Raw genomic sequence first — 25,904 nt, forward strand, 5'->3', positions numbered from 1 at the left:
TGCCTTATACACATGTGGCATGAGCAACAAATATACCTGAAAAGACAAAAAGTGTTGGCAATGATGTAGAAAAATTAGAAGGCTTATTCACTGCTGATGGGAATGCAAAATGGGTGTAGCCACCATGGAAAATCGTATGGAGGTTCCTCAAAAACTTAAACATAGAACTACCATATGATCCAGCAATCCGACTTCGGGGTATTTATCCAAAAGAACTGAAATCAAGATCTAGAAAGAGATATGTTCACTGCAGCAGTATTCACAATAGCCAAGATATGGAACAATCTAAATGTCCATCAATGGATGAATGAACACAGAAGATGTAGTATATACGCATAATGGAATATCATTCGACCTTAAAAAAGGAAATTCTGCCGTATGTGAAAACACGGATGAACCTTGAAGATATTATGCTAAGTGAAATAAGCTAGCCACAGAAGGGCAAATGTTGCATAATTCCAACTATATGAGGAGTCTAAAAATAATCCAATACAAAGAATCAGAGTGCTGTAGTAGTTGTCAGGGAGTGGGTGGGGGAGGGGGGAATGGGGAGTTGCTAGTCAATGGGCATAAAGTTTCAGTTAAGCAAGACAAGTAGGTTCTAGAGATCCGTTTTACAACATTGCACCTATAGGTTACTGTACTGTATATTTACAAATTTGTTAGGAGGGTAGATCTCATATTGAGATAATAAAATAATAAAATAAAAATTTTATTCTTGCCATGATAAAATAAAATTCTTGCCATAATAAAATAAAATTTCACGAAAGAGAAATACACCTGTTGTTCAAAGAAAAGATTTGGGGATCTTTTGTGATCACAGCATAACACACCATAGCGTACAGAACTTAATAACGAGAGAAAACCCTTCATACAACCTAGGGTTTAAACAAACATAATAGCTAGCAAAGGGACAAAAGAAAAGGTGCTGCATTGGAAGAGACTGCACCTGACTGAAGGGGTTGGGAAAATCTTGGAGAAAATGTCATCTGAGATGGATTTCGAAGTTGGAAAACATATCTGGGGTCATACGTAGAGAAGTAAGAAATAAGAGGTATGCACAAATGAAAGCACTCAGACTGGACAGGGAAGATGAGTGTGGCCAAGCAGTGAATGGCTTATAAAAATAACAGTGAGAAAAAATAGCACGTATTAGGCACTTCCTACATGCCCGTATCTGTCCTACATGATATACATGTATTTATTCTTCACAGCATCCCTGTATTCATTTTCTATTGCTGCTGTAACAAAACTTAGCAGCTTAAAATAACACACATTTGTCATCTTACAGTTCTGTAGGTCAAAAGTCCAGTACAAGTCTCACTGGGCTAAAATAAAGGTGGCAGCTGGGCTCTGTTCCTTTCAGAGGGCTCTAAGGCAAAATCCATTTCCTTGTTCCATGAGGTTGCTGGCAATTTTAAATTCCTGTGGTTGTAGGACTCCGGTCCTTGCTGGCTTTCAGCTCAGGGCTCTTCCCAGCTTCCTCATTCCTTGGTTCATGGTCCTCTTTCCCTATCTTCAAAGCCAGAAATGGAGGATGAAGCCTCTTAAACACTTTAAATCTCTCCTAGCTATTCTCTGCCTCATCTCATCTCTGATGAACTCTCTTCCTCTTTGAAGGACCAATGTGATTACACTGAGTCCACCTGGATAATCACCCTGCTTTAAGGTCCCTAACCTTAATTCTATCCGAAAAGTCTTTTTCACCATAGGATGGGACACATTCACAGGATCTAGGGATTGGGGCACAATGTGTTTGGGGGGCTGATTTTCTGCCAACCCATTTTGTAGGTGAGGAACTGAGGCTCAGTGTGGTTCGGAAACCTGTCCAAGGTCACCACCTAGTTCTTGGCAAAGTGGCTTTTGATCCCAAGCAGGCTGACACTAGAGCCTTTACTCTTAACCACTGACTTCAATCAGAGAACATAAAGGGGAAAAGCAGAGGACTAGGCTAGAAGAGACGTTGGGGTAGGGATTTATTGTAGCCATCCTCAAACGGCAGACAAGAGACAGATGATTTAAAGGAACCTGGTTTAAATGGATGGTTTAAATCACTGCATAGTGATTTCCAGTCATACTTCAGTTTTCTACTGCTGTGTAACAAATTACCACAAACTTATGGGTTTAAAACAATACCCATGTATTACCTTACAGTTCGGTCTAAATTTGTGATCGGTCTTTTACAATATTTTTAAAGAAACACGGTTTTATTATTATAACTTTAGGCAACAATTTGCTCTATGACCACCACTTTGCAGAGAGAAGATTCTGAGGAAACATGATTTTATGACTATGTAAGAGTTATGGATATATTTAAGATATCAGTTTCTCAAAAATGGGTGCTCCTAAAGTTTTGAAATCAGTTTGTGACCTCATAGAATAAATGATTCCTCACACAATCATGATTCTGCTATTAATTAGCTTAAGAAATATTTTCTTCTATAGGTAGCTCAGAGGAAGGCATTACAAATGCCTACGTAGGAGTTTCAAGTTCACTCAACAAATGTTGAGGCTGTGTTGGGTTCTAGAGAATTAGGAAGAAGTCTAAAATCCCATAATGATTTAATATTATATGATTTAATAATGATTTAATAATATAATGCAGTGCTAACAGTGCAAAAGAGCAGAAGAAGGAGTGGTACTGTGAAGGGGAAAACAGAAGAGTTCAAAGAAATGAGAAGTGAGGGGAGGAAGCAGCAGTCTGGAAGGCCTCTTGGAGGAGGTGACACTAGTAGCTGGACTTTTAATCGTTAAATACAGAGTCCATGCCCTGGCTTCAGATGCTCTGCTTGATCTAGTCCTTTCCTCACTCTCCAGACTCATCCTATGGCTGCCAATTACCTTGAACACACGAAGCCTTTCCTGCCTTTAAACCTTTGCTCTTTCCATCTCCTCTGTCTAGAACGCTGCTCCATCAGGTTCTTCACACAATCTGGATCATTCTCAGCTCTCAGCTTAAATGTCACCTGCCCAGAGAGACTGTCCCTCACCTCCCTATCTACATCAGTCCCTTCCGTCCCTCCTCCTGACCCCCTGCTGCCCACCAAATTAGTGAGGAAAGATTAACAACAGTATTCAATGGCCGACAGGAGGAGGTATTGCTATTATCTCCGTTTTACAGATGAGTGAGCTGAAACTCAGAGAGACTAAGGCACTGTCCCAAGGTCACACAGGAAGAGAAGAAGTTAGGACTGGAGCCCAGGTTGGATGATCCCATAGTCCATAATTTTAACTACTATATTCTAGGTTTTCTACGTATTATAACTATTATAGGTATTCATTTAGAAAATCAGAAAAGAGAAGGAAGAAGGTAGGAAAAAAAGACAGCCCATAATCCAGCCACCTGGCTGACTCTTGTAAGTACTTCCAAACACTCATCTCCGCCAAAGTTGAGTTTTCAAATGTGGCCATACCGTATAGTCTGTTTCATAACCTGGTTTTTCACAACTGAAACAGCAATTGAAAACCTCTTGCCATGGCATCTTCCATTTCAGAACAGTAGTAGCTGTTTGTACCAGGTATCTCCTCTGGTCCAAGTGGCCAGTGAAGCATATTACAGCTCATCCTCACAACAATGCTTTCAGGTTGGTCCTGTTATTATCCCCGTTTCACAGACAGGTGAAACTGAGGCTCAGGAATATGAGATAACTTGTCTCAAATCACCGTTAATGAACAGAAGGGGTGGAACAGGAGGTCAGTACAGCTTCTGAACTCCTACTTCATAATTGTCTTCAATGTCTCAGAACTGAGTGTTCCTTTGATGAAATGATTGGGAGGGTTTGGGGTGAGGGAAGGAAGGGAGGCTGTTCCCTGCCTCCAGGGCTGCCCTGCCAGCTTGGTTGGGGATACGTGGGTGGGAGGGTCTGAGTCTGCAGGGAACTGGGTAGGGTGAAAAAATACCTGACAAATGAGGATTTTCAACTGGTTATTTTAAGTAAAATAACTCCTTGTAATATGCGCCATGTGCTGGAGCAAACCAAATGTTAACTAAAGGAGAAGCACACGCTGTGATTTTCTCTCCCATTTGCTAATGGGTCGGGGTCTGTTTTTAAAAAGCCCACAGCATCCCACAATTAAATCTGCTGCCCACTCTAAGGACTTCAAGTGCCAGATAGGTTAGGCCACAGATGACCATTCAGGCCCTCACCTGGCCCACTGAGGCAGGGACCCAGGCCCCTAGAACCCATCTCACTTCTGAAAACAGCTGGTGGATCAGCAAAGAGTAGGAGCTCTCGGTAGGGCTCTGGATACAGGGAAAACATATGTTTGAGTATTATGGGCTGGCCAGCAGGCAGCTAGCTATAAAAAGAGTGGTTTCTTCTAAGAACTTACCCCAAAATATGTATGTGGAGGAAGTCCCATTTTTAATACAAGTGTGGTGCCACCATTCCTTTGTGTCTAGGAACTGTGGGTAAGTGGTGCTTGGGACCTGAAAAGGTCAACCTTGAGAGAGTTGGTGGTCCTGGTTCAAGCTGGACCCCCTTTCAGCACAATGAAATCACACCACTGGAATTCGATGGACATGGGTTCACATACAAGCTCCATCACTTGCTTTGTGAGCTTAATTATTTCATCTCTCCGACCCTCAGATTCCTCATTTATCAGCAGGGGGGTGGGATATGCTTACGTGGCCTGAAGAAAGTGATGGGGATTAGAAGAACGAATGTCAAGTATTTTATGCAGTATCCAGTTCCAAGCTGGTGCTCAGGGAACAGGGGCTGCTGAGTAGTTAATGTGCTTTGGGCATGTTCTTGTCCCATCTCCACACCATAGCACAAGCTGTTCCTGCTCCAGGAAATACCTTTCTTTCTATTTCAGAGTGCTCAAAGCCTGCCTGCCCTGCATATCCCAGGCAAATGGCTCCTCTTTCAGCCCACCTTTCCAGATTTTTCCCAGTTGGGCACGGCTTTCCCCACCTGTGCACTTTCGTAGCACTTAATCAGTGATTTCCCGTGCTGTTCACCCAGTCCAGGTATCACAGTTGCTTCTGTGTGGGTCACATTCATTCCATTAAACTGATTTTCTTAAGAAGAAACTTTTTAAGTATTTCTCATCAGGCTTGGTAGGTGGTCAGTACTCAGTAGACATTGTGTAATCATTCATTTAGTCAGCCTATGTTCAATGAGCACCTACTATGTGCCAGGCACTCTGCTAGGTGCCAGGGATATAGCAGTGAATGACAAAGACCCCTTCCCTCTCTGAACTTCCATTTTAGTGGAAGGAGACAGGTAATAATGAATAAACAAATCAATAAGTATATGATTATCTAAAGATCACATTAGACTTTGATAAATGTTATGAAAAAAAACAGGGTAAGATGAGAGAGATGGAGAACAGAGACAATACTTGAAGAGGTGTACCTGAGGAGATGATGTTTGAGCAGAAACCTGAAGGGTACATGGAGGGAGGTTTGGGACAATTTCAGGGAAGTAAGTTACAGGCAGAGGGAACAATTGCAAGTGTCCTAAGGTGGGAAAGACTTTGGTGTGTTCTAGGAACTGCAACAAAGCCAATGAGGCTGCAGCAGAGCCATGGCAGTAAAGATGGTACCAGATGAGTTTAAAGGTGAGCCAGATCAGGTTGACCTCAGCAAGGCATTTGGATTTTATTTTCTGAGTGTGACAGACTTTAAGTGGAGTGAGGAACAACGTGATCCTACTTACAGTTTTAAACGGTCCCTCTGCCTACTGTGTGGACGTGGGTTGTAAAAGGTCAAGAGAAGAAGCAAGGAAATGCAATGCTAATACCTAGTATTTAGAACGATACCACTGACTATGGGGGATGATTGGATTTGATGGACTGGAGGTGAAGGTGAGGGAAAAAGATAAGTCAGCACTGTCGACCTGGTTTGAACAGCAGTGGGGACAGTGGTGCCATTTCCTGAAATGAGGAAGATGGAGAAGACTAATAATTCCTGTTCAGGAGAAGGACTGGAGATTGAAATTTAGTTCTTAGCATCTATGTATATAAAGGTCATGGGCTTGGAAGAGATCATCTATGGAAAGATGGTAGACAGGGATGGGAAGAGGGCTACGGCCTGAGTTCTGCACACAACAATAACTTAAGACTTAAGCAGAAAGGAAGAACCAGCAAAGGAGACTAAGCAGGACCAACCTGCAAAGTAGGCGGACACTGAGGAGAGTATGGCACCTAGAAGCGGAGTGTTTCCAGAAGAAATCATCATCATCTCTACCACCACCACCACCACCATCATCATCGTAGCAGCGGCAGCATCACTATAGGTGACATCTTGAGTCCTGCTGTATCTGTGCTAGATGCAAAACATGACCTGCTCATCAAATTCTCACAGTTCATGACATGGAATTCAGTATCATCTCCATCTTCAGATATGGAGACTGAAGCTTAGAGAGTGGACTGAAGAATTAGTAAATTTTTAAAAATGAACGAATTGATCTTCATTCTTTTGCAAACTGTGCCCACGCTACACTCCCATAGCTTACCTAAATGGAAAATAATAGGAACATAAAACCATCCCTCTTTGAAACATAGCTCTGCAAATTCTACAACAGTGCACACTAGCTTATAGAGTGCCGGGCTTTCCTTGGAGCTTGTTGTCCAACCCCCAAGTTCCCCACCCTGAGACACAGCACAGGAGTCCAGGGCCCGCCCCCTCCTGCGGGGCTGCAACACAGTGACCAGCAGCTGGGCAATTAACATGCCTCACTCCTACTCTGCCAGGGAAGCGCTGAGTGATTTGCAGCTGGTGAAAGTGGAATGCTTTGCCACCCAGACACAGCATCTCGGATGAAGTGCCCTCATCAGTGCAATCGTTGCATCTGGCCGGAGCTATTTACCCCAGTCTGAGAACCTTGATGCCCGATACCAAGTGAGCCTCTCTCTCTGAACATGGCTCAGCTGAGTAACTAGTCAAGATGGACCTTTTTTTCTCCCCGTAATTTAGAGACGGACCGTCTGAGCCTCTGCCTTCATGCCTCTGTTTCCATTACTTTTTAAAAATAGCCATTTGAAGCAGATGACCAAGGGAAACAGGTCGAGCTCAGCTGAATGAAGGCACACAGGAGGTGTCCCTTCTGTCTCCTTCCTCTTGGGGATGACAGGACATGCTTTTGAAATAAAGAAGAAATGTCCATATCCAACCCCTTGCCAGAGATGTCACGGAGAGGAGATTGGTGAGATCAGAAACTGATTCCTATTTAATAACTTTCCACTCCTTACACTGGCCCCGTGTATCTACTTTTCGGAAGGCCCCCGGCCATAGCACCTGCTCCCGGACCTCCAGCCAGGGCATTGCGCCAAACACTGTCTGCACATCTCCATCCTGGCAGAAGTGCTCTCTCTGCCAGGCACAGAGCTACATGCTTCACTGGTATTTTTTTTTCTTTTTAATTATGAAGAATACCTTTAAGAGGAGTACTAACACTCCATTTTGTAAAGAAACAAGCACCAAGAGTTTTAATGACTTGCCCAATGTCATACAACCAGTAAGTAATGAGGCAGGAGATGCTATCCTGTCGTGTGTGGCCCCTGAGCCCATTCTCTTAACCAATGCCTTCTCCCTTCTGCTTGAGGAAAGCACAAAAGTAACTGGCAAATGAATCATTCCAGTACTTTATCTGGGTGGTTGTGGGCAGGTACTAATAACTGGATGGGTGATAAAAAATGTCTAAGTCGTGTATTCACTTCGATCCAAGGTCTCTCAGACTCAGAGTAGGATTGAGGGAAGGAGTCATTAAATTACAGGCCACTGGCTACATCCAGCCTGCTGCCTGTTTTCGTGATGGAAGTTGTTTGGTACACGGCCACGTGCACGTGTGTATATCCTGTCTGTGGCTGCTTTCACACTACAACAGCAGAGACTATAAGGCCCGCAAAGCCTGAAATATTTACTACCCGGCCTTTTACAGAAAAAAAACAAAAAAGAAAAAAATGCTGGCCCCTCGTCTAGAAAGACAAATCCAAGCTGTGAGATTAGAAGTATACATTTAAAGGTCTGTGGTGAATCCGAATCCACAACCAGGAAAGGTAATGCTAACTATCAGAACCCAAAAGATGGCCCAAACAGATCTTTACTCTCTTCTACTGGCATCAAGTTATGCATTTAATGATATGCTTAGTGTCTCGTTAACCAAAGGAAAAAAAAAACAGCCTTTGCCAGAAGAGAGCAGCATCTAGCGGCCAGCATCTGGCTCCGGAGGCCATGTCTGGATGCATTCACTCAGTGGATGTGGACCGGCATTTGAGCATTTCCCTCTCTCACTGCCTCTGCCCCCATGGATCGCCACATCCTATCACTTTGATGTCTTCACCTCTTTAGTCATCCTGCTTCTCCCAATTTCTGTGGGCTCTGTTTCAGTTCAACCCAACATCATCAATGTTAATAAATACCATAGATAATCACAGTGACATCTTAAATCATCACAACGTGGTTAGAATCCTAAGAGCAGAATGATCGTGGTATAACGGGAATACAGAAGGGGCTGCTTGGTGCTCTGCTGGCAAAGGTGGGGAAGTTTACAGAGGAGGTGATATCCCACTCACCTTCTCCTTTTTATTTCTATCCATCTTGCTTCCTCCCACCCCTGCACCTGTTCTGCTTGGCAGTCTCCTACTCATACTTCAAAACCTAGCACAACTTTCTCCTCCTCCAGTAACTTTTCCCCACCCCTCTGCCAACAGAGTAACTAGCAAGCCCTTCTGTGTTCCCTTAGTGCTGCTTTCTTACTTGTCACATAATTAACATAATATTATAATGACTGTTTATGATATGGATATAACATGGTGATAATGGCTTTACTGAGTGATCGTTACGCTCCGTACACAGCACTTTACAGAGAATCAGGTGTCTGACCACCAAAGCCCATGTTTGCCCACCGCCTTCCCACTTTCTCCTTGGAAGGGAAAGGCTGTGGTGTATTCACTTTTATCTCCCCTGTGACCAACAGTGCCTGCCATACAAGCAATGCTTGTAAAATGAATGAATAATCAGTATGGTGCACGCAATTCTAAAGATTCCTGTCTCTTGGTAACCCAAACACTAACCTAGCTACTCCTGTAAAGAGATTTTACAGGTGTAGTTAAAGTCCCAAGCCAGCTGGCTTTCAGATTATCCAGGTGGACGTCACCCAATCTGATGAGCCCTTTAAAAGCACAGCATTTTCTCCAGCTAGTGGAAGTCAGAGAAATTCAAAGAATGAGAGGGATTTGCCACAGTCTGTCTTGCTTGAAGGTGGCGGGGGCCCATGGTAAAGAATGCAGGTGGCTTCTGGGAGCCGAAGCCAGCACCTGGCTGACAGCCCACAAAGAAAAGAAGACCTCGTTGCCACAACCACAAGGAGATGAATTCTGCAAACAACCAGTGAGCCTGAAAGAAGACCCTGAGCTCCATATGAGAACCACAGCCCCAAACAACACCTGTATTTCAGCCTGGTGAGACCCTGAGCAGAGAATCTAGACACCCTCACCGAGACTTCTGACCTACAGAACTAGGAGGTAATGAATGAGTGCTGTTAGAAGTCACTAAACTTGTGGTGATTTGTTATTCAGCAATGAAAAACAAATGCAAACAGGTTTCTAATTCTGTGGAGATGTTGGTGGCTAAACGGCTTTGTGTGGATCCCAAAGGTTCCAGGGAGCATTACAAAAGGTGAGTATTCCTGGGCATATATCCAGACAAAACTCGAATCCAAAAAGATACGTGCACCTCTATGTTCAGAGCAGCATGAGTCACAATAGCCAAGACATGGAAGCAACCTAAGTGTCCATCAACAGAGGAATGGATAAAGAAGATGTGGTGCATATATGCAATGGAATATTACTCAGCCATAAAAAGGAAGGGAATAATGCCATTTGCAGCAACATGGATGCAACTAGAGATGATCATACTAAGTGAAGTAAGTCAGGAAGAGAAAGACAAATATCACATGATATCACTTATATGCAGAATCTAAACTATGACACAAATGAACCTATCTATGAAATAGAAAAAGACTCACAGACATAGAGGATGGAGTTGTGGTTGCCAAGGGGGAGGGGGAGGGGGTTGGGGGAGGGATGGAGTGGGAGGTTGGGATTAGCAGATGTAAGCTTTTATATATAGAACGGATAAACAACAAGGTTCTACTGTATAGCACAGTGAACTATACTCAGTATCCTGTGATAAACCATAATGGAAAAGAATATAAAAAAAGAATGGGGGCTTCCCTGGTGGCACAGTGGTTGAGAATCTGCCTGCCAATGCAGGGGACATGGGTTCGAGCCCTGGTCTGGGAAGATCCCACATGCCGCGAAGCAACTAGGCCAATGAGCCACAACTACTGAGCCTGCACGTCTGGAGCCTGTGCTCCGCAACAAGAGAGGCCGCGATAGTGAGGGGCCCATGCACCGTGATGAAGAGTGGCCCCCGCTTGCCACAACTAGAGAAAGCCCTCGCACAGAAACGAAGACCCAACACAGCCAAAAATAAATAAAGATTTTTTTTAAAAATGTATATATATATGTATAACTGAATCACTTTGCTGTACAGCAGAAATTAATACATTGTAAATCAACTATACCTCAATAAAAATCAATTGATCAATCAATCAAAATAGTCCCAAAGACAAAAAAAAAAAGAAAGGTGGGTGTTGGCTGTGATCCAACATCATGAACCGTCATGGGGTGAGGAAGTCCATGTCCATCTACGGACGAATCAGAAGTTGGTGAAAGGGGGAATGCTCTGCAGTGGCTGGAGTGCTGGACAGGAAATATGAAGTCCTGGGTCCTAGTCCCAGCTCTGCCAGTGCCTCACTGTGTGACCATGGGCAAGTCCCCTTACATCTCTTACCTGCAGTTCTTGCATCTGCCACATGGGGGCATTCATCCCTCTCCCATCCACTTCCCAGAGCAATGAATCAAGTTCAAGTATGATAAAGGTCCAACAAGCCACATAAATTGTGGCCAATTCTGGAGGAACATAAGGGTTTCCTTGATCACCTAGGGAGTTTGGGGAAGAGCTATGCCAAGTTATGAGACCAATAAAATTCAGGTGACTAGGCAGACCTTTAAGGGGTTCAGATTACAGCTGTGCCATCCCTCCGAAGAAAAGTGATGCTTTGCCCTGTGACCCCCTGGGGGAATTCATCATCATCATAAAAATAATGTCTTGTTTCAACAGCACTTTTCGAAGTACTTTCTCCTCTACCATTTTAGTTTCGATAGCTTGTATCCATTAAAGGAAAAGAACGGACTGAGAGTTTTTCTAGGTCTGAAAGTTTTGGTTTCTCATCATGAAGTAGGGTTAGTCTCACCCATTAAACAGAAGTGGAAGACTAAGGCCCAGCTAGACAGGCAGTTTGCCAAGGCTGTGGGGCTGTAAGTGAAGGGCTGCCTCTGGGATGGAGCTGGGAAAATACAGAGTTCTTAGGTAGAGGCCCAGCTTTGCCTGTGCCAGGTCTGAACTGAAGGAGGGGGTTCACGCACACTCAAGTTCCATACTACAAATTGAATACAAATGAAGCATTGGAATCATGTCCCATTTTGAAGAGCCTATTCCCCAGCCCTCCAGTTATTCCACAATGACAGTTATTCTGCTGGCTGTGAAGCAGAAGAATTTTTCCTTGCTATCTTCATTAAGTAGGCAGGGATGTAGGGAATACCATGCAGGGTAAGCTCCTCTCAACATCCAGCAAATAAATACTAAAGAACAGGAAAAAGGACCCATAAGCCTGGACCTTTCTTGGGAGGCCTTTGAGCTTCAACAGATAGATCCCCAAGTTGGGATACTTCAGCTGGGTCTCTCGGTTCACGTAATGTTGCCATCCTGAACACACAGTTTGAAACCATGACTCCAGACATCCTGAACCACAGCAGGTTAGAATTCTCCTGGCCCTGAAAATTATTCCTGGGCTCTAGAATCTAATGTGAATGTAACCTTCAGGTTCTAAAAGAGGTGGCATCTGTGCATTCACTTGTTACTGAGGCTAACTCTGCGCTGGGTGCTAGAGATCCAACATGGCACATCTCACAGTGCGTGTGCTCTAGGGGTTCACCTGACAGTCAGTCACACAAATAGATGTCAGACACCAGCTGCAATGTGAGATGCACGGGGCTCTGAGAGTCATGTGCTTGAATGCTGAAAGAGTGATGACTAGGATGAGGTCTGAAGGATGAACAGGGTTGATGGACTGATCATGGGAAAGAGCAGCATGTGATAAGGGTGAGAGCCTTCTGAGTATAAAGGATCAAACAAAGTCCAGAGTGACCAGAGTTACAGAATCCACGTTGTGGGACAGCACTGGAGAGCGGGCCAAGGAGCTGAATCTTATTCCAAGTGTAAGAGGAGGGCCTTGATGGGTTTTAAGCAACGAAGAAACAAGATGTAATCAACGTTTTCCAAAAGATCATGCAGGCTCCCTTGTCGAGAACTGATTCGGCAGAGGAGTGGGAGGATGGGGGGTAGGGGGGTTGAATGGAGGCAAGAAGTCCAGGTCAGATGCCACTGTGATCATCCAGATTTGGAAAAGAAGCAGCATCCTCACACGGGCCTGGACACTTGTATCTGCTGTCTCTTAAGGTGAACAGAGCACTGGACTAGTTATCAGAAGACTGGTGTGATCTTGAGTACAACTGTGTATTAGTCCTGGGGCACTGGGAGAATGATTTTGCCTCTATGTACCTCATCTTGCTTGACGGTCCAATGGAAGCCATGCATCCTGACCTACTTATGTACGACTTCCAATCACACGGTCTCAGAGATGGGAGGAGTGTTAAGAGGAAGCAGTTCGTCTCTGGTCCCACATGATGCTTGGCCTTTCCTCTGTCTGGCTTATTGTTGTGTCCCCAGCGCTTAGTACCCTGGAGGACCAAGGGTAGGCACCAAGTACAACATCTCTATAAATAGTTTATCACTTGAACATCTTCAGAAATAGGGACACTCACTGTCATCCCCAGGATAGCCACTGTTGTACTACCCTGCCCATCAAAAATATCTTCCTCCTATTTAGATGGCATCCGTTTCCTGCAACTTCTGCCAAATGCGCCTCACTCAGGTCACAAGGCACAAGCCTCACATCAGACCTTCAGTGAACATATCTCTCCAAGCCCTTTCTTCCTGTAGAGTCTCCCCTCTTCCTGAAGCTGTTCTTCAAAGGACATCGTTTTGTTGCACTCTCCTGCTCTCATTCCTTTGAACAAGTCTCCTCTTATTTCCCCCTTCCTGTGAAGCATCTAGGAACAGTGCTTTCTATATAGCAAGCAATAACAAGTATTCGTTGGATTTCCTGGGGTGAGCATTGTCTGCCTGAAGTGAAAAGGAGTCTCTCAGAAACCGAAACAAAGTAGGACAGACAGGAACATGGGAATAACACACAGAGGGCTGACAAAGTCTCAACAGTCAAGCAAGCCGGCAGGCCTGGGTGTTGCTCCCAAGTCAGTAGGATCTGGGACTCTTGAGTTTCCTTATCCATAAAACGCACGGTTTCGATTGGTGATTACTCTCGATGTCAAGCATGAGGTTCTAGTTAAGCGTTGTCACCTCTGAGCTTGAGGCTGTCGGAGCACATGTTATAAAGGGCTTAAGGGCACAGCAGCTCCAGGATGACACTTCCTTAATAAACTGAGCAGCATGGAAGGAGTAATGGAATGCAAATAACTTTATCACTATCTGATTGAGTATGGCTCGATGCCATGTCTAGCCACCACATAAAATCACCACATAAAATTTCCCCATATAATATCTACATCATTGGTAACATCTTTGGGAAGCCCCGGACTTGAAGTCTCCTAGCCAAATCCAAACAATCCCAGTGGAACTCTTGGCTGGTCACGTTTCTCTTCACAGTTTTGGGCATAAGAGAGAACAGGACCCAAAAATCAAGGATAAGTTTCTTGTCTCACATATGATTGTCATATTTGCCATTTTGATCCAGATCAGACTATCCTTTGTCTTTTATTTCAGCCAAATTCTCTTTCTCTTTGATAAGGAGCAGAACCGTGCCTGCACTCAACAGTGACATTCCCCAAGGTGGCTGGACGGAGTGCTAGTGTTGTCTTTATTTCCAAAATGTTCTCCCTTCCCTTCCTTCTAATCCATCATTTTGGTGGCCTTTGCCAGCCAGGAGGGCAGTGGCGAGAAGGCAGTCTGGAAACATTTCTGGACATAATCAAATGTGTGCAACATCTGTGTAAATGCATTGCGTTTATATATGTACGCACATACATTTGGCATGTATGCAACTGCTTGTAACAGGATGTTTATACATGTTTGTGATTTTTGCGGGCAAATGTTGACATATCTGTGTCTTTGCTGGCATGTGTCTCGTGTCTCGATGTGTATGTATGTGTGAGAGTGAGCGTGAAGATGTACCTGCAGGGCAGTCTCACCCATGAAGGATGGCAACCCCACAGGTCCTTATCCACGGTAAGGAAGGAAAATGCACAGGAGACTCTGACGTTTGCATTCTCACACCCTGCTGACAGAAGATTAGGGTGCAAGAGGGCTTGACAGCTCTGCTGATGGATGGGCTGGGGCTGGCCCTCGGCCCCTCCCCACAGTCTTCTGTAATTGATTCTGTGCTTCTGACACCTCTTCCCTTTGGGCTGCAGGTCCCTGTCTGGCCGCATCGTTGGCGGCGTCTGGTGGTTCTTCACCTTGATCATCATCTCCTCCTACACAGCCAACCTGGCCGCCTTCCTGACCGTGGAGAGGATGGTATCTCCCATTGAGAGTGCCGAGGACCTAGCGAAGCAGACAGAAATCGCTTACGGGACCCTAGAAGCGGGATCCACGAAGGAGTTCTTCAGGGTAGGGACATCCCTTGTCCCAGGGCACTTCCACAAAAGGGAACCACTACTGTCAGTAAAATATCCTTCTCACTAGCATGAGATTATAGGCAACTGCTTAACTGAGCGTAAGTCAGGGAAACTGAGACATTTCTCAGCTTTCTACGGATCTCTGAGAAACCTTCATTTCTGCATTCGTGGAAACTTCAAAGCTCTTGCATTGAATTAGACCCTTTATGTATACCAGTCTGTGCCAAGTTCTCCGAGGGCTGCAAAGGATATGACATATAATTCCCTTCCTGCTCCTATAAGCATCTCCAGCCTTATTAGTAATTGATTAGGAACAGCGAGGAACAAGGTCCCAACCTGATGCCCTTTGTGTCCCCTCCTTGGAGACTTTGATGAATAAGGAGATGTTATATGGGAAATAATAACTGGAATAGGCAGTCTATTAAATAGTGCCAGGAGATATAGAAAATGTGAAGTGGGAGTGGAGGTGGTGGAGATGTCTTGTGGCTAGAGGCAAAATGAGGAAAATAATGTCAACCTCCAAGAGTCATTATGAGATGAAAAGAGATGGACATCTAAAATACAAGGAAACAAAGAACAATGAATGGGGGCTCCATTTCCCATTAGGGCTTCGGAGGGTGTGGGCAATTGAAAGCCATCCTGAAGGAGGGGTAGGGAGGGATTATGGCCACAAAGGATAGACCTGTAAACATCTCTAGACATCATGAAACCAAGTTAGATCAGGGTACGCTAATTACATTCTAGGCAAAAGGAGCAACTTGAACAAATGTTCCAAGGCAAGAAAACCTGTAGTTCCCTGGACTTTGGAAATGTTTAGCACAGGGAGTTACCATATATTAATCAAATAAAAATAATAAACAATTGCTACTACTTCCTCAGCACATACTATGAACTGGGCCCTGTGCTAAGAAACACACATTTCATGACTTATTTCATCCTCTCATCAGAGGCGAGTTGGGGATTTGTTATCCCCATTTTACAAAGGAAGCTCAGAGAGGTAAAAGTAACTGCCCAAGGTCACACAGCCAATAAGGAGGAGGAGGAGAATACAGAGCTAGCCTCTGCATCGCCTCGGACAAGAGGGTGGGGATCCTATGCGGACCCACTGGGTTCTCACTGCAACTTCATGGAGCAAACCCCAGACTCTGAGTGAACCCTCAGGGTGCTGTGCACAGCCTCTTGATCGTGGGCTCTGCGTTCTGTATGACAGGCAGAAGAGGGACCAAAGTCCTAACCATGGCTGATGGAGGTTCCAAGACTAAAATCATTCATTTTCAACATATTGGAGCAAGAAGGTAACTTAGGGGTCATCTGGTCAGAGTCGTCATTTTAGAAAGAAACATGACTTGTTTAGGCTAACCCAACCAGTTAGTAGAAAAAGCACTTGTAATCTTGTTACAATTCTCTGACATCTTTAGCCTGTAACCAGAGTATGAAGGAGATGCCTGATATTTGTCCATAAAGCCAGTTCTATGCCCCAGGCCCAGCTGATGCAGTCGGGAACCACCCAATCTGTCCACTCATTATATACCCATGATCTCCACCCCGGTACATTCGCATGTTACAGCCCCCGAAGCCCCTTCCCATCCATGGTCTCCTTTATGTTTCACCTGTGACCTAAGGCAGAACAGGGGTTGTGTGTCCACGTTGCAGGCAAGAATTTGAGATGCAGGGAATTCATGATGCAAGTGTCCGGGAGGGGTACAAAATCTGAATTTCCTCATTCCGACCCAAATATTCTTGCACTGAACCACACTGTCCTAATGGATGGTGTCATTAATAGTTTTTTTTTTAAAGATCGCTCAAGTTACTAGATAGGCCCATAGACAAATCCAGTCTAACCCTCCACTCTTGTAGTTGCGGAAAGTGAGGTCCAAAGAAGAAAATGTGCATGCCCTAGCTAATTCAGAGGCACAGCTAAGACTTAAGACTTCCACGTTCTGTTAATAACTATGGAAATACACATATTACTATCTCTTGTCCAGAGCACTGTGCTAGGCATTTAGAACCAAGGCAGTGCATATTCGACAAGCTCTGTGCCCTAGCCAGGCTTACTTCATTAGACTAGGCAAATAGGTTGTATCAACAGTTCACTCTGATTGGTCAAGAGTGCTTGCCTGGAGTTCTATGTTAAGAGGGATTCTGAGGTCACATCGGGCTCAGTATGAAAGAATTCTTTAATTGCTATCAATGTCTGCCATGTATATAGGAAGGGAAACTGGTACCAAGCCAAACATGTATTGGGCATTTCTACCCTAAAGTCCAACCAGAAGAAAAGTCATAATTATTAGTAGTAATTGCACCACTTACGGAACACCTACTACGTGCCAGGCATTGGGGTATGCCCTTTACCACTTTAAAGTGTTCTATCCTCATATATCTCCATGGCGACACTGTGTAGTGAGTACATATTATCGCCATTGTCAGGAGAGAAATACTGAGGCTCAGAAAGGTTACGTTACTTGCCCAGAGTCCTGCAGCCAGTAAAACATAAAGCATAAAACGAGGGAGACAGCTAGGTGTAGTGTAAAGGTACTAGGGGTGCAATCAGGAGATGAGGTTTTACTCCTCCTGGCTCTGCCACTAACAAGCTACATGACTTGGACAGTTCATTGCCACATTGTGGGCCTCGGTTTCTTCACCTGTAAAAAAAAAAAACAAAAGAGTGCTGCTGACCCGATGTGTCCTGTGAGCCCTTCCATCTCTGTGACGCTGACCTTGAGAATTATCCCACCAGAACCTTGGTGGGTGGGGAGACAAGGTCACCTACCACCCCCATAAGGCAGAAGGAGGGAACAGGGCAACAAGAATTCTACTTCTGAACAGTCTGGCTTTTCATCCCCGTGCCAGCCCAGAGCTTCTCGGCAGCCCCAACCCAGAGTCACTTAATCCTCCACCGACAGTTTAATTAAGATGTGTGAAGGGCTGTGGGAGCTGCGGATGAGGAGAGAGATCCAAGAACAAATACCCCAAGCCTGTTTCCAATCCTCCCTGCCACTCACATTGCCTTCGCATTCCTGGAGATGACATTTTCCTGATAGTTCTACTCTAAGCGACTGTGAGTGCAGCCTCGGCATTGGGGGCACTGGGGTGAGGCTGAGAGGACATATTAATTTTCTGCATACTGTGGCCCAGAGCGCTCTGCAGCTCTGCCTGTCAGCCGCCCAGTGTTCCCCCGCTGTGAGCATCCTGCCAGGTCACATTGCATCTTGCAATTGCCCTGCTGCGTGTCTTGCTGGTTTTGTGCCTGGAAGATGATCCGCAAATCTGGTCACAGCTGAATTTATCTATTTTCCTGTTTCCTGTGAGAGAATATTCAATACGTTGTAAGATGCTACGATTGCTCTCGGATATTTCTTTTCCTAACTTTGATAATCCTCCCTCCCTTTTCTCCTTTCTTTTTTTTTTTTTCCTCACCTGGACACTGTTGCTTGAATGATAAATATTCACGTAAAGAACCAAATATTTCAAGCTAGCAAGGAACGTAAAGGTTACCATGTCCAAACTCCTTATAGAACAAATGAGGAAAGTTAGCAATAGAACCAAGACTACCACCCAGGGTTCCTCACCCCCAGGCCAGTGTCCTTCCTAGATTGCAAACCATCTAGTGAAACAAATCATCTCATTTATCTAATTATAGACTATCTTACAATTCACTCTAGGGAACGCTTCCCTGACATTCTCAGTAATGATCTCCATTCATTTTCCTTGAGACCTAGAGTTTTTCTGGGTCCAAATATCTTTATTGGCTCAAGCAACAAGCTAACTGCATATCAATATTTTGCCAACGCTTGTTGATATCAAGAAAATAAATCTGATATTGTGTGCAAAGAATAATGACATATTGCATGTATAATGATAATTTTATACTAAAGAAATCTGTAATCTATATATCAACCACCAGATTACATAGGTGGCCTAACTCTAGTAGTAACTGTCTTTAAAAAAATAGTCCCTTACATGAGTTTAACACTTGTCCATTTACAAAGCATTTTCAAAAGCCAGATACCAGTAGCCCTAAAATACATCTACCTGTTGGGGAAAGGATGCTTTTTAGGAAGAGCATCACATGTGAGAGGGTGGATTTGTGGTCCTAGACCATGGGCCCTAACTAAGAACCTACTAGATAGATGCAAGGTTAGACTCTATGCAGGACCCAAAGAAGGGAAGACGTCCCCTACCCTCAGGTAGTGTTCACAAACTTGAGACCTAAGCCCAAGTGTGAATGGCTCTCAATCCTAAAAGTCTAGCTTGGACATGCAGTGAGCGCCTGGACAATGTGTCCTAGAGGAACATCAATCCTCACAATATTCCTTCTAAAGTGAGGGCCACACAGACCATACAGATGAATCACCTAGGGAACTTCTGAAAAAGATTTATTCTAGGCTCCATTCAACACCTGCTGAATCAGAATCTCTAGGTTTAGAGCCAGGGGGTCTGCATATTTGCAGTCTCCATACATGATTCTGGTGCCCACTAGAGTTTGAGAACTACTGTCCTTGGAACCGAGATGGTCTCAGAATACACAGGATTTGTTCTGATCTGTGAGATGCTGAGTAGGATATGGCTGGAGAGAACCAACATATCCAGGGGAGTGAACAAATGAGGCAAAGTCACAAAGGAAGGAAGGCCCAAAATGAGTTCAGGAGGAAATGAGGAAAGCAGCTTGGCTGGAGGTAGAGGTTTTTGAAATGTAAGCAGAAGACAGTATTAAGTCCCAAGTTATTAACTTTATCAGACAACAATTTGCATTCTGAGGGCCAGTGTTGCAATACGGGATGACTGGAACTTGGCACTTATGATCTATTAGAAATTCTTTAGTGTTGTCCTTTAACGATGAAATCAGACTCCACCTATATCGTCAGCTCTCCACTTCTTCAGGGCTTTTGTGAATGTGACCTTATTGAACAACAAATAGGTCCTCTGATGTCTTGAAAAGTCAGACAGAGCCCCAGTTTCTTAACTCTCCCCATATTTAAGAGGGCTATAACTATTCAGCAGTAATTAAAAGATTCTGAGTTCTCCTATTCATTCTGCATTTGCAAGATATTTGTACTTTGAAGCCTACTGGTACTAATTAGAGCCTCTTATTTTGCAATCACCGATAATTTGTTTCTTCCTGAGCTAATCTCGCTCATGAATGTGTGATCAAGCCACACTTGGCTCTTCATTATTGTGTGTGGGCCGACCTCCATGCCACCACGCACAGCCAGCGCTTAATTCCAGCTTCGTTCCTCTCCCCTGCCAGAGGTCTAAAATCGCTGTGTTTGAGAAGATGTGGACGTACATGAAGTCAGCAGAACCATCCGTGTTTGTGCGGACCACGGAGGAGGGGATGATCCGAGTAAGGAAATCCAAAGGCAAATACGCCTACCTTCTAGAGTCCACCATGAATGAGTATATTGAGCAACGGAGACCCTGTGACACCATGAAAGTGGGAGGTAACTTGGATTCCAAAGGCTATGGCATTGCGACGCCCAAGGGGTCCGCCCTAAGGTAAGTAGCCAAGATCTGCTTCCTTGGTACTCCCTCTCCCCTCCCCACCTCAGAAAGGAAGCTGCTGTGCCTGCCACATGGCTCCAGGGCCACAGTGGGAGCTGTCAAGAGGTCTCTTCTTAGACACCTATGGGCCTGGGAGATTCCAGCCACCCAAGATCTTCAGCCCTGAGGTTGGAAATTGACCCGGGGGCCTCAGCTTGCTCTGACTGTCGCTGCCCATGTGTCCCCTTCCCACGCCTCGCCTTACCCCTCCAAGTGGTAAACACTGATGAACCTTGTGTTTCTGTTGTGTGATCTGTAACACACCATCCTTTACCAGACACCTCCACATCCAACTAGGCCACGAACAGGGCTCTCGAGCAACCTGGATTCTTTGACAGAAGGTGGTTTGTAATGTTTGTCTCCAAAGAAGCAAGTACATGGTCCAAATGAAAAATCAAGTCATTTGAGTCCTGAGATTCTAGCTGTGGAAATCAAAACAGCACCAAGCGAGGGGTAGCACCCATTCTTTCCTAGATGCTGATATCTTTAGCAAGAAACAGGTATTTAAGTGAAGAAGCAAAGTGGACTTTATTTTCACATAAAGAAGCTCTGGTATACATTCCAAACAGCTAAGGCAGAGTCCTGTAAAATTAAAGTCAAAACACCTAGATTTAACTCTGGGATTTACTACTGACTGTCTTACAAAAGGTGAGACATATCATCTCCCGACCTTCAGTATCCTCATCTATAAAGAGAGGATAACCATCTCATCCTTTCCTAGGTCCAAAGTGGTTTTAAGTTCAAATGGAATAATCTATATAGAAGGTAAACGAAAGCAATAGTGTAAAGTCACCTGTAAGACATTGTGTCAATTACAGAGTGATTAAATCACTTTAGGGAAGGGTAGCATTCAAGGAAAGGTGAGACTGTTTTAAAAGGTTGTAAAAAGATGGAGAGAGGCTCCTAACCCATTTTGACATGACATCCAGAGCCACCTCTGCCTCCACTTCATTCATTTATTCCAATAATATTGATCCCTACAACACTCTAGGCACTAGGCTAGGAGCTGGAGCTACAGTTTGGGGGTAAGACATACATAGTCCGGGTCCCACGGAACTACATTCTTGCAGGGAAGAAAGGCATTAAACAGATGGTTATTGTTTAATGGTTCATGACAATTATGATAGTCTATAAAAGGGGACCTAGAGGACACCTACTTCCAGCAATTTGGCAGAATAAAACCCCCACTATTAAACACCTAGATATGCTGGAGAAAGATATAACAAATACACTTTTAAATGCAAGTTAAGAAATCTCTAGGTCAAAAAGGGAAAAGGAAACCAAAACCATAGTAAAAAGCATGAACTAATTATTCCAGGTCTGCGCTAAGCAAGGCAAAGTTATAAATTATGTGACAACATACATGAGCAAGAATCAGAAGTACAAGTAAAAACATAAAAGTAATCAAAAATACTTTTAAAAGAAAAAGACACTATCATAAAAGATAAGACGTATTTGGAAAAGTATCAATTAGGACTCACAGAAGTGAAAAAAAATGTAGTCATTAATATAAAATCTCAATTTTAAAAGAGTTAAACAGCAAATCAGACAGAGTTGAAGAGAAAATTAGTGCACTGGAAAAAAATAGGAGAAGATTCCCTAGAATATCACACAGAGAGATAAAAAGATAGAAAATATACCAAAGAGGCTAAGAGACATGAGACAGAAAAAAATGCCAGGTGCGTCTTCTTTAAGTTCCGTATGGAGACAAGAGAGGATGAAGTAGAGGTAATATATGAAGGGAATTTTCCAAAATTTATGGATAACATAAATACTCAGATTCAAAAATTATGAGTCCCGAGCAGGATAAACAGATGAAAATCAGCAGCTGATTCAACTGAAAGTGCAGAACAATAAAGACACAGAGAAGATCTCAAATACACCCAGAGATAACAAGGTCCAACTGGCGTGAAGCACAGGTAGGAGGTGGCTGAGAAGACTTTTCCAAGGATGCTTTTTTTCCAAGCTGAAATATGACAGATTAACAGGAGTTAACTAAGTATAGTGAGGGGAGAGGAAGAGAAGAACAGTCCAGGCAGAGGGAACAGAACGTGCAGAGACTCTAAGGCAAGAAATCATGGTACAGTTGATAAACTAAAAGAAGCTAAGTACTCCTGGAGCACGGGTAATAAAGAGGAGAAAAAGTTAAGCTACGATTGGAGAATAATGAAATGCAGACAGACTTTGTAAAGGATTTTTGTCCTTATTTGAAGAGCAATGAAAATACATTGAAGAATTGTAAGCAACTGTCCAAATATCAGGAAATAACGATATCTGTAGGAGTGTAAAAATAATTGTATGTGACCTAATAAAGGGAAACCAAATGGCCCAGTATTTATTAATCATGCATTTTTGTCTGCAAGAACTTAAAAATCTCTTTGTACAAGTTTAGGCAAAGTTCAAAGGGGATTCAGAGGATAGTGCCTGGCAAGAAAAGAAACTTTTAGGTACTTATAGAGCATCACCCTAGAAAGGCCCAAAGTAGAGAATGAGTTCTTATAGGTCCAGGAACACCAATGACGCTGCAGTATTACAATTAATGAAGGCTTTATGGGTCAGTGACATCATTTGATCTAAATATTTGGATGCAAAGTTGAAAACAAAAAAAAAAAGGTACAGAAGGTGACACGATTTGCCCACTCAATACATTACTTCTACCACCCTACCCTATCCATGGGTGCCTGGAACATGGTGACAAACTCAGTAATGTGAACGTAAATCTCCGGTCACCTGGGACTCAAATTACTTCCCTCTACAATAAAAGCTACCATTGAGTGACTGCCTACCACATGCCACACGCTGTGCTATGTGCAGTGTTTCATATTATCCTCTTAATTTCCCTATGAAGTACCATTATCCCCATTTTACAGATGAGGAAACGGTGGCACAGAATTAAGTTACTTGACCAGGTGGACACAGCTAATAAAGGAGCCAGATTTCAAGCCCAGTCAGTCTGACTCCAGAGCCCGTGGATGTTACTTACTCTCAGGGCTGGGCATTATGACTGACAACACTGTGAAAGGCAGGAGACCGAACTTATGCCAGGTTCCCAGCACCTATGTAACTGGGCAAACAATCACCGTCAACTCAATAATTTTAAATGCAGAATTTTGGAGCCCAGGGCATCCACTCACCACTCTGAAGGCCAAAGGTGATAGTGAATGCCCACTTTAATGCCCTTCCTCTTTAATGCACCACTTCTTTGAGCAGTAACACTGCCTTTATGGGTTTTGCATGCCCCAAGATTCTTTCTGGTGTAAATACTGAAAATAGTTCAACTCTATAACAAATAAATACCTAATTCTATTGCTTACATCTCTGTGAGACATAACAAGTCATTTATTGATTTTGAGAAAGAAAGAGAAAGGGAAAGAGACATGAAAAGGAACATCTTCCAGATAAGATCACAGATGGTTGATGTGCAAGTCAAGAATACCTAAATGGGGCTTCCCTGGTGGCGCAGTGGTTGGGAGTCCGCCTGCCGATGCAGGGGACACAGGTTCGTGCCCCGGTTCGGGAAGATCCCACTTGCCGTGGAGCGGCTGGGCCCGTGAGCCATGGCCTCTGAGTCTGTGCGTCCGGGGCCTGTGCTCCGCAACGGGAGGGGCCACAACAGTGAGAGGCCCGCGTACCGCAAAAAAAAAAAAAGAATACCTAAATGGAGCCCACATGGCCCCAGCTCTCTCCCAGTGCTCCTTTCTCTCCATTGGCAACCTTTATGAGAGCCATGGGGCTCCCTGACTCGAAAACAGAAGAGCAACGCTCATCCTAAGAGAGCCTTGGGTTTCTGGCCTGGGAAAGTCCCTCTTCGCCTACTTCTCATCTCAGCAATAAAAGGAGTCATTCTAGCAACCAGCAGTGTAGCGGTCCCATGAAACATATCATTGCAAAATGGTTACAGAAAATATGAGTAACCACACATGCACGCCCACAGACCAGCCCGGCTTCCTTCAGGTCTCTGTCTCACATGCCCCAGATGATGCTGACTCCCCAAGTCATGGTCAAACACCAAAGAGTCATGGCAAGCCAAATGCCACAGACACATGTGCCTGATGTAACAATCTTAGATTCACTGATCTGATCCCAGCAGACCATTCTGCATGACAGAGGTGGAAAAGGAGGAGAAGAGTGAAGGGGTAGGACATGATACCTCTGTTCCCCAATGAAAAGGGGCTTAAGTGTGCTTAAAGAGGATATGGCAGAGGAAATCAATGTTGTCTTCAGATTATTTAGAATTGTAGAAAATACCTTTTCAAAGACTGTCTAGTCATTCACCAAGTTGCAGACTCTTCAGGAGTGTTTTACACTACAGACCTTGCAAACTTCTCTTCTGCCCTGTGAAAGGTGGGGCTTTGGCTGCCCTCACAAGGCAGATGTGCTCCAGACGTAGGGCCAGTGCCCACAGCCAGAAAGGACCTCCCTGGCAGTCCCCTGCACCACTCTCCATAAAGCCAGAGCTGACCACACCTGTGGGGCATTCACTCCCCTCCAGCCTGCCTGGAAAAAGGTCCAGGTTCCTCCACGGCAGATCACCCAGCTCTGCCCCAGAAGGTCAGAGAGCCGATATCTAAGGCCCAAATGTTCCTCTAAAACTTGCCAAGTCTACTTGGCAGAGGCCAGGCTTGTCCCTACAGAGCATTAAAAGGCTGTGGCAGTGACAGAATGGCATTTGTCTCTTCTGCTCTGGAAACAAATACTCAGGAAGCAAGGTGGTTCCGTGCTTGATTTTCCATTTGGACAGGTGGTGTTTCTTTGAAACAGATGCTGTTTGTTGGCCGTCACTGCATGCTTGGGATTGGGTGAGGGGCTGGATTTTGTTTCCGAAGCCCTGAGGTTGTGGATAAAGACCTACGCAGCCAATGCCAGTCACTAGGGAAAGGGAATAGGTAAATCCACTAATTGTGATCCATTGGCCCTTCTGTTGCTAACTCAATGTATCTGCTGGTCTGAACTGACGTCTCTTTTCTTTATTATGATAAAGACTCCCTTCAGTTAGAGACGATGTATTCAAATTTCCTAACTAAGGGAGCATGACCCCTGTTTTACCCATTCAAGAAGGAATCCACACCAGGTGGGCCTGAGTTAGAATCTCAACTAATGACTCTCCTTCACAAACCGTCTATCGGGAGTTTAATGGATTTGCTAAGAGTTATACCCTAATCGGGACATTGGTCAAAGTCTGGTCTTTAACTGTGACTGTGGTTCCGCAGCGTCTTCTCTGGTCCCTGTGATCATGACGTGTTTGTGTTCTGTCACGTGTCTTATCCACGCCAGACGTGTGAGCCAAGGTGACAGGAGGAGCACAATGCAGCCTTCTCCTACAGCTTAGTGGGTGCGGGTCTAAGACCCACTCCCTGGGCTTTGCATGCAGCTTCACAGATTCCTTTCCAAATATGTATCTTCTCCACACAAAGGACTGTGTGCTGTACTTCAGGGGGCAGTGGTGAGAGGGGAGCGATCCCAGCCCCTCAATGATGCATAGTCAAGCACAGTTCATGAGCAGTATTACACAGATGCCCGCCGTTCTGCTCAATGCCCTAAGAGATCCGGGAACACTCCAGAGGACAGTCCACATCTGAATGGGAGGATTCCCA

The 25,904-nt window shown here is 44.4% G+C and overlaps 1 protein-coding gene across 4 annotated transcripts in view; it reads left to right on the top strand.

Annotated features, from left to right (window-relative positions):
* Nucleotides 1-25,904, top strand: part of GRIA1 (glutamate ionotropic receptor AMPA type subunit 1) — a 304,809-nt gene that overhangs the window by 246,119 nt on the left and 32,786 nt on the right. For all 4 annotated transcript variants that reach the window (XM_065873661.1, XM_065873662.1, XM_065873663.1 and 1 more), the window contains 2 exons: nt 14,563-14,761; nt 20,018-20,265. In XM_065873661.1, the coding sequence (XP_065729733.1) occupies nt 14,563-14,761; nt 20,018-20,265 (447 nt within the window). The remainder of the gene's footprint in view (nt 1-14,562; nt 14,762-20,017; nt 20,266-25,904) is intronic.

Source organism: Phocoena phocoena, chromosome 3, assembly GCF_963924675.1.
Source record: "Phocoena phocoena chromosome 3, mPhoPho1.1, whole genome shotgun sequence".
Lineage (NCBI taxonomy): Eukaryota > Metazoa > Chordata > Mammalia > Artiodactyla > Phocoenidae > Phocoena > Phocoena phocoena.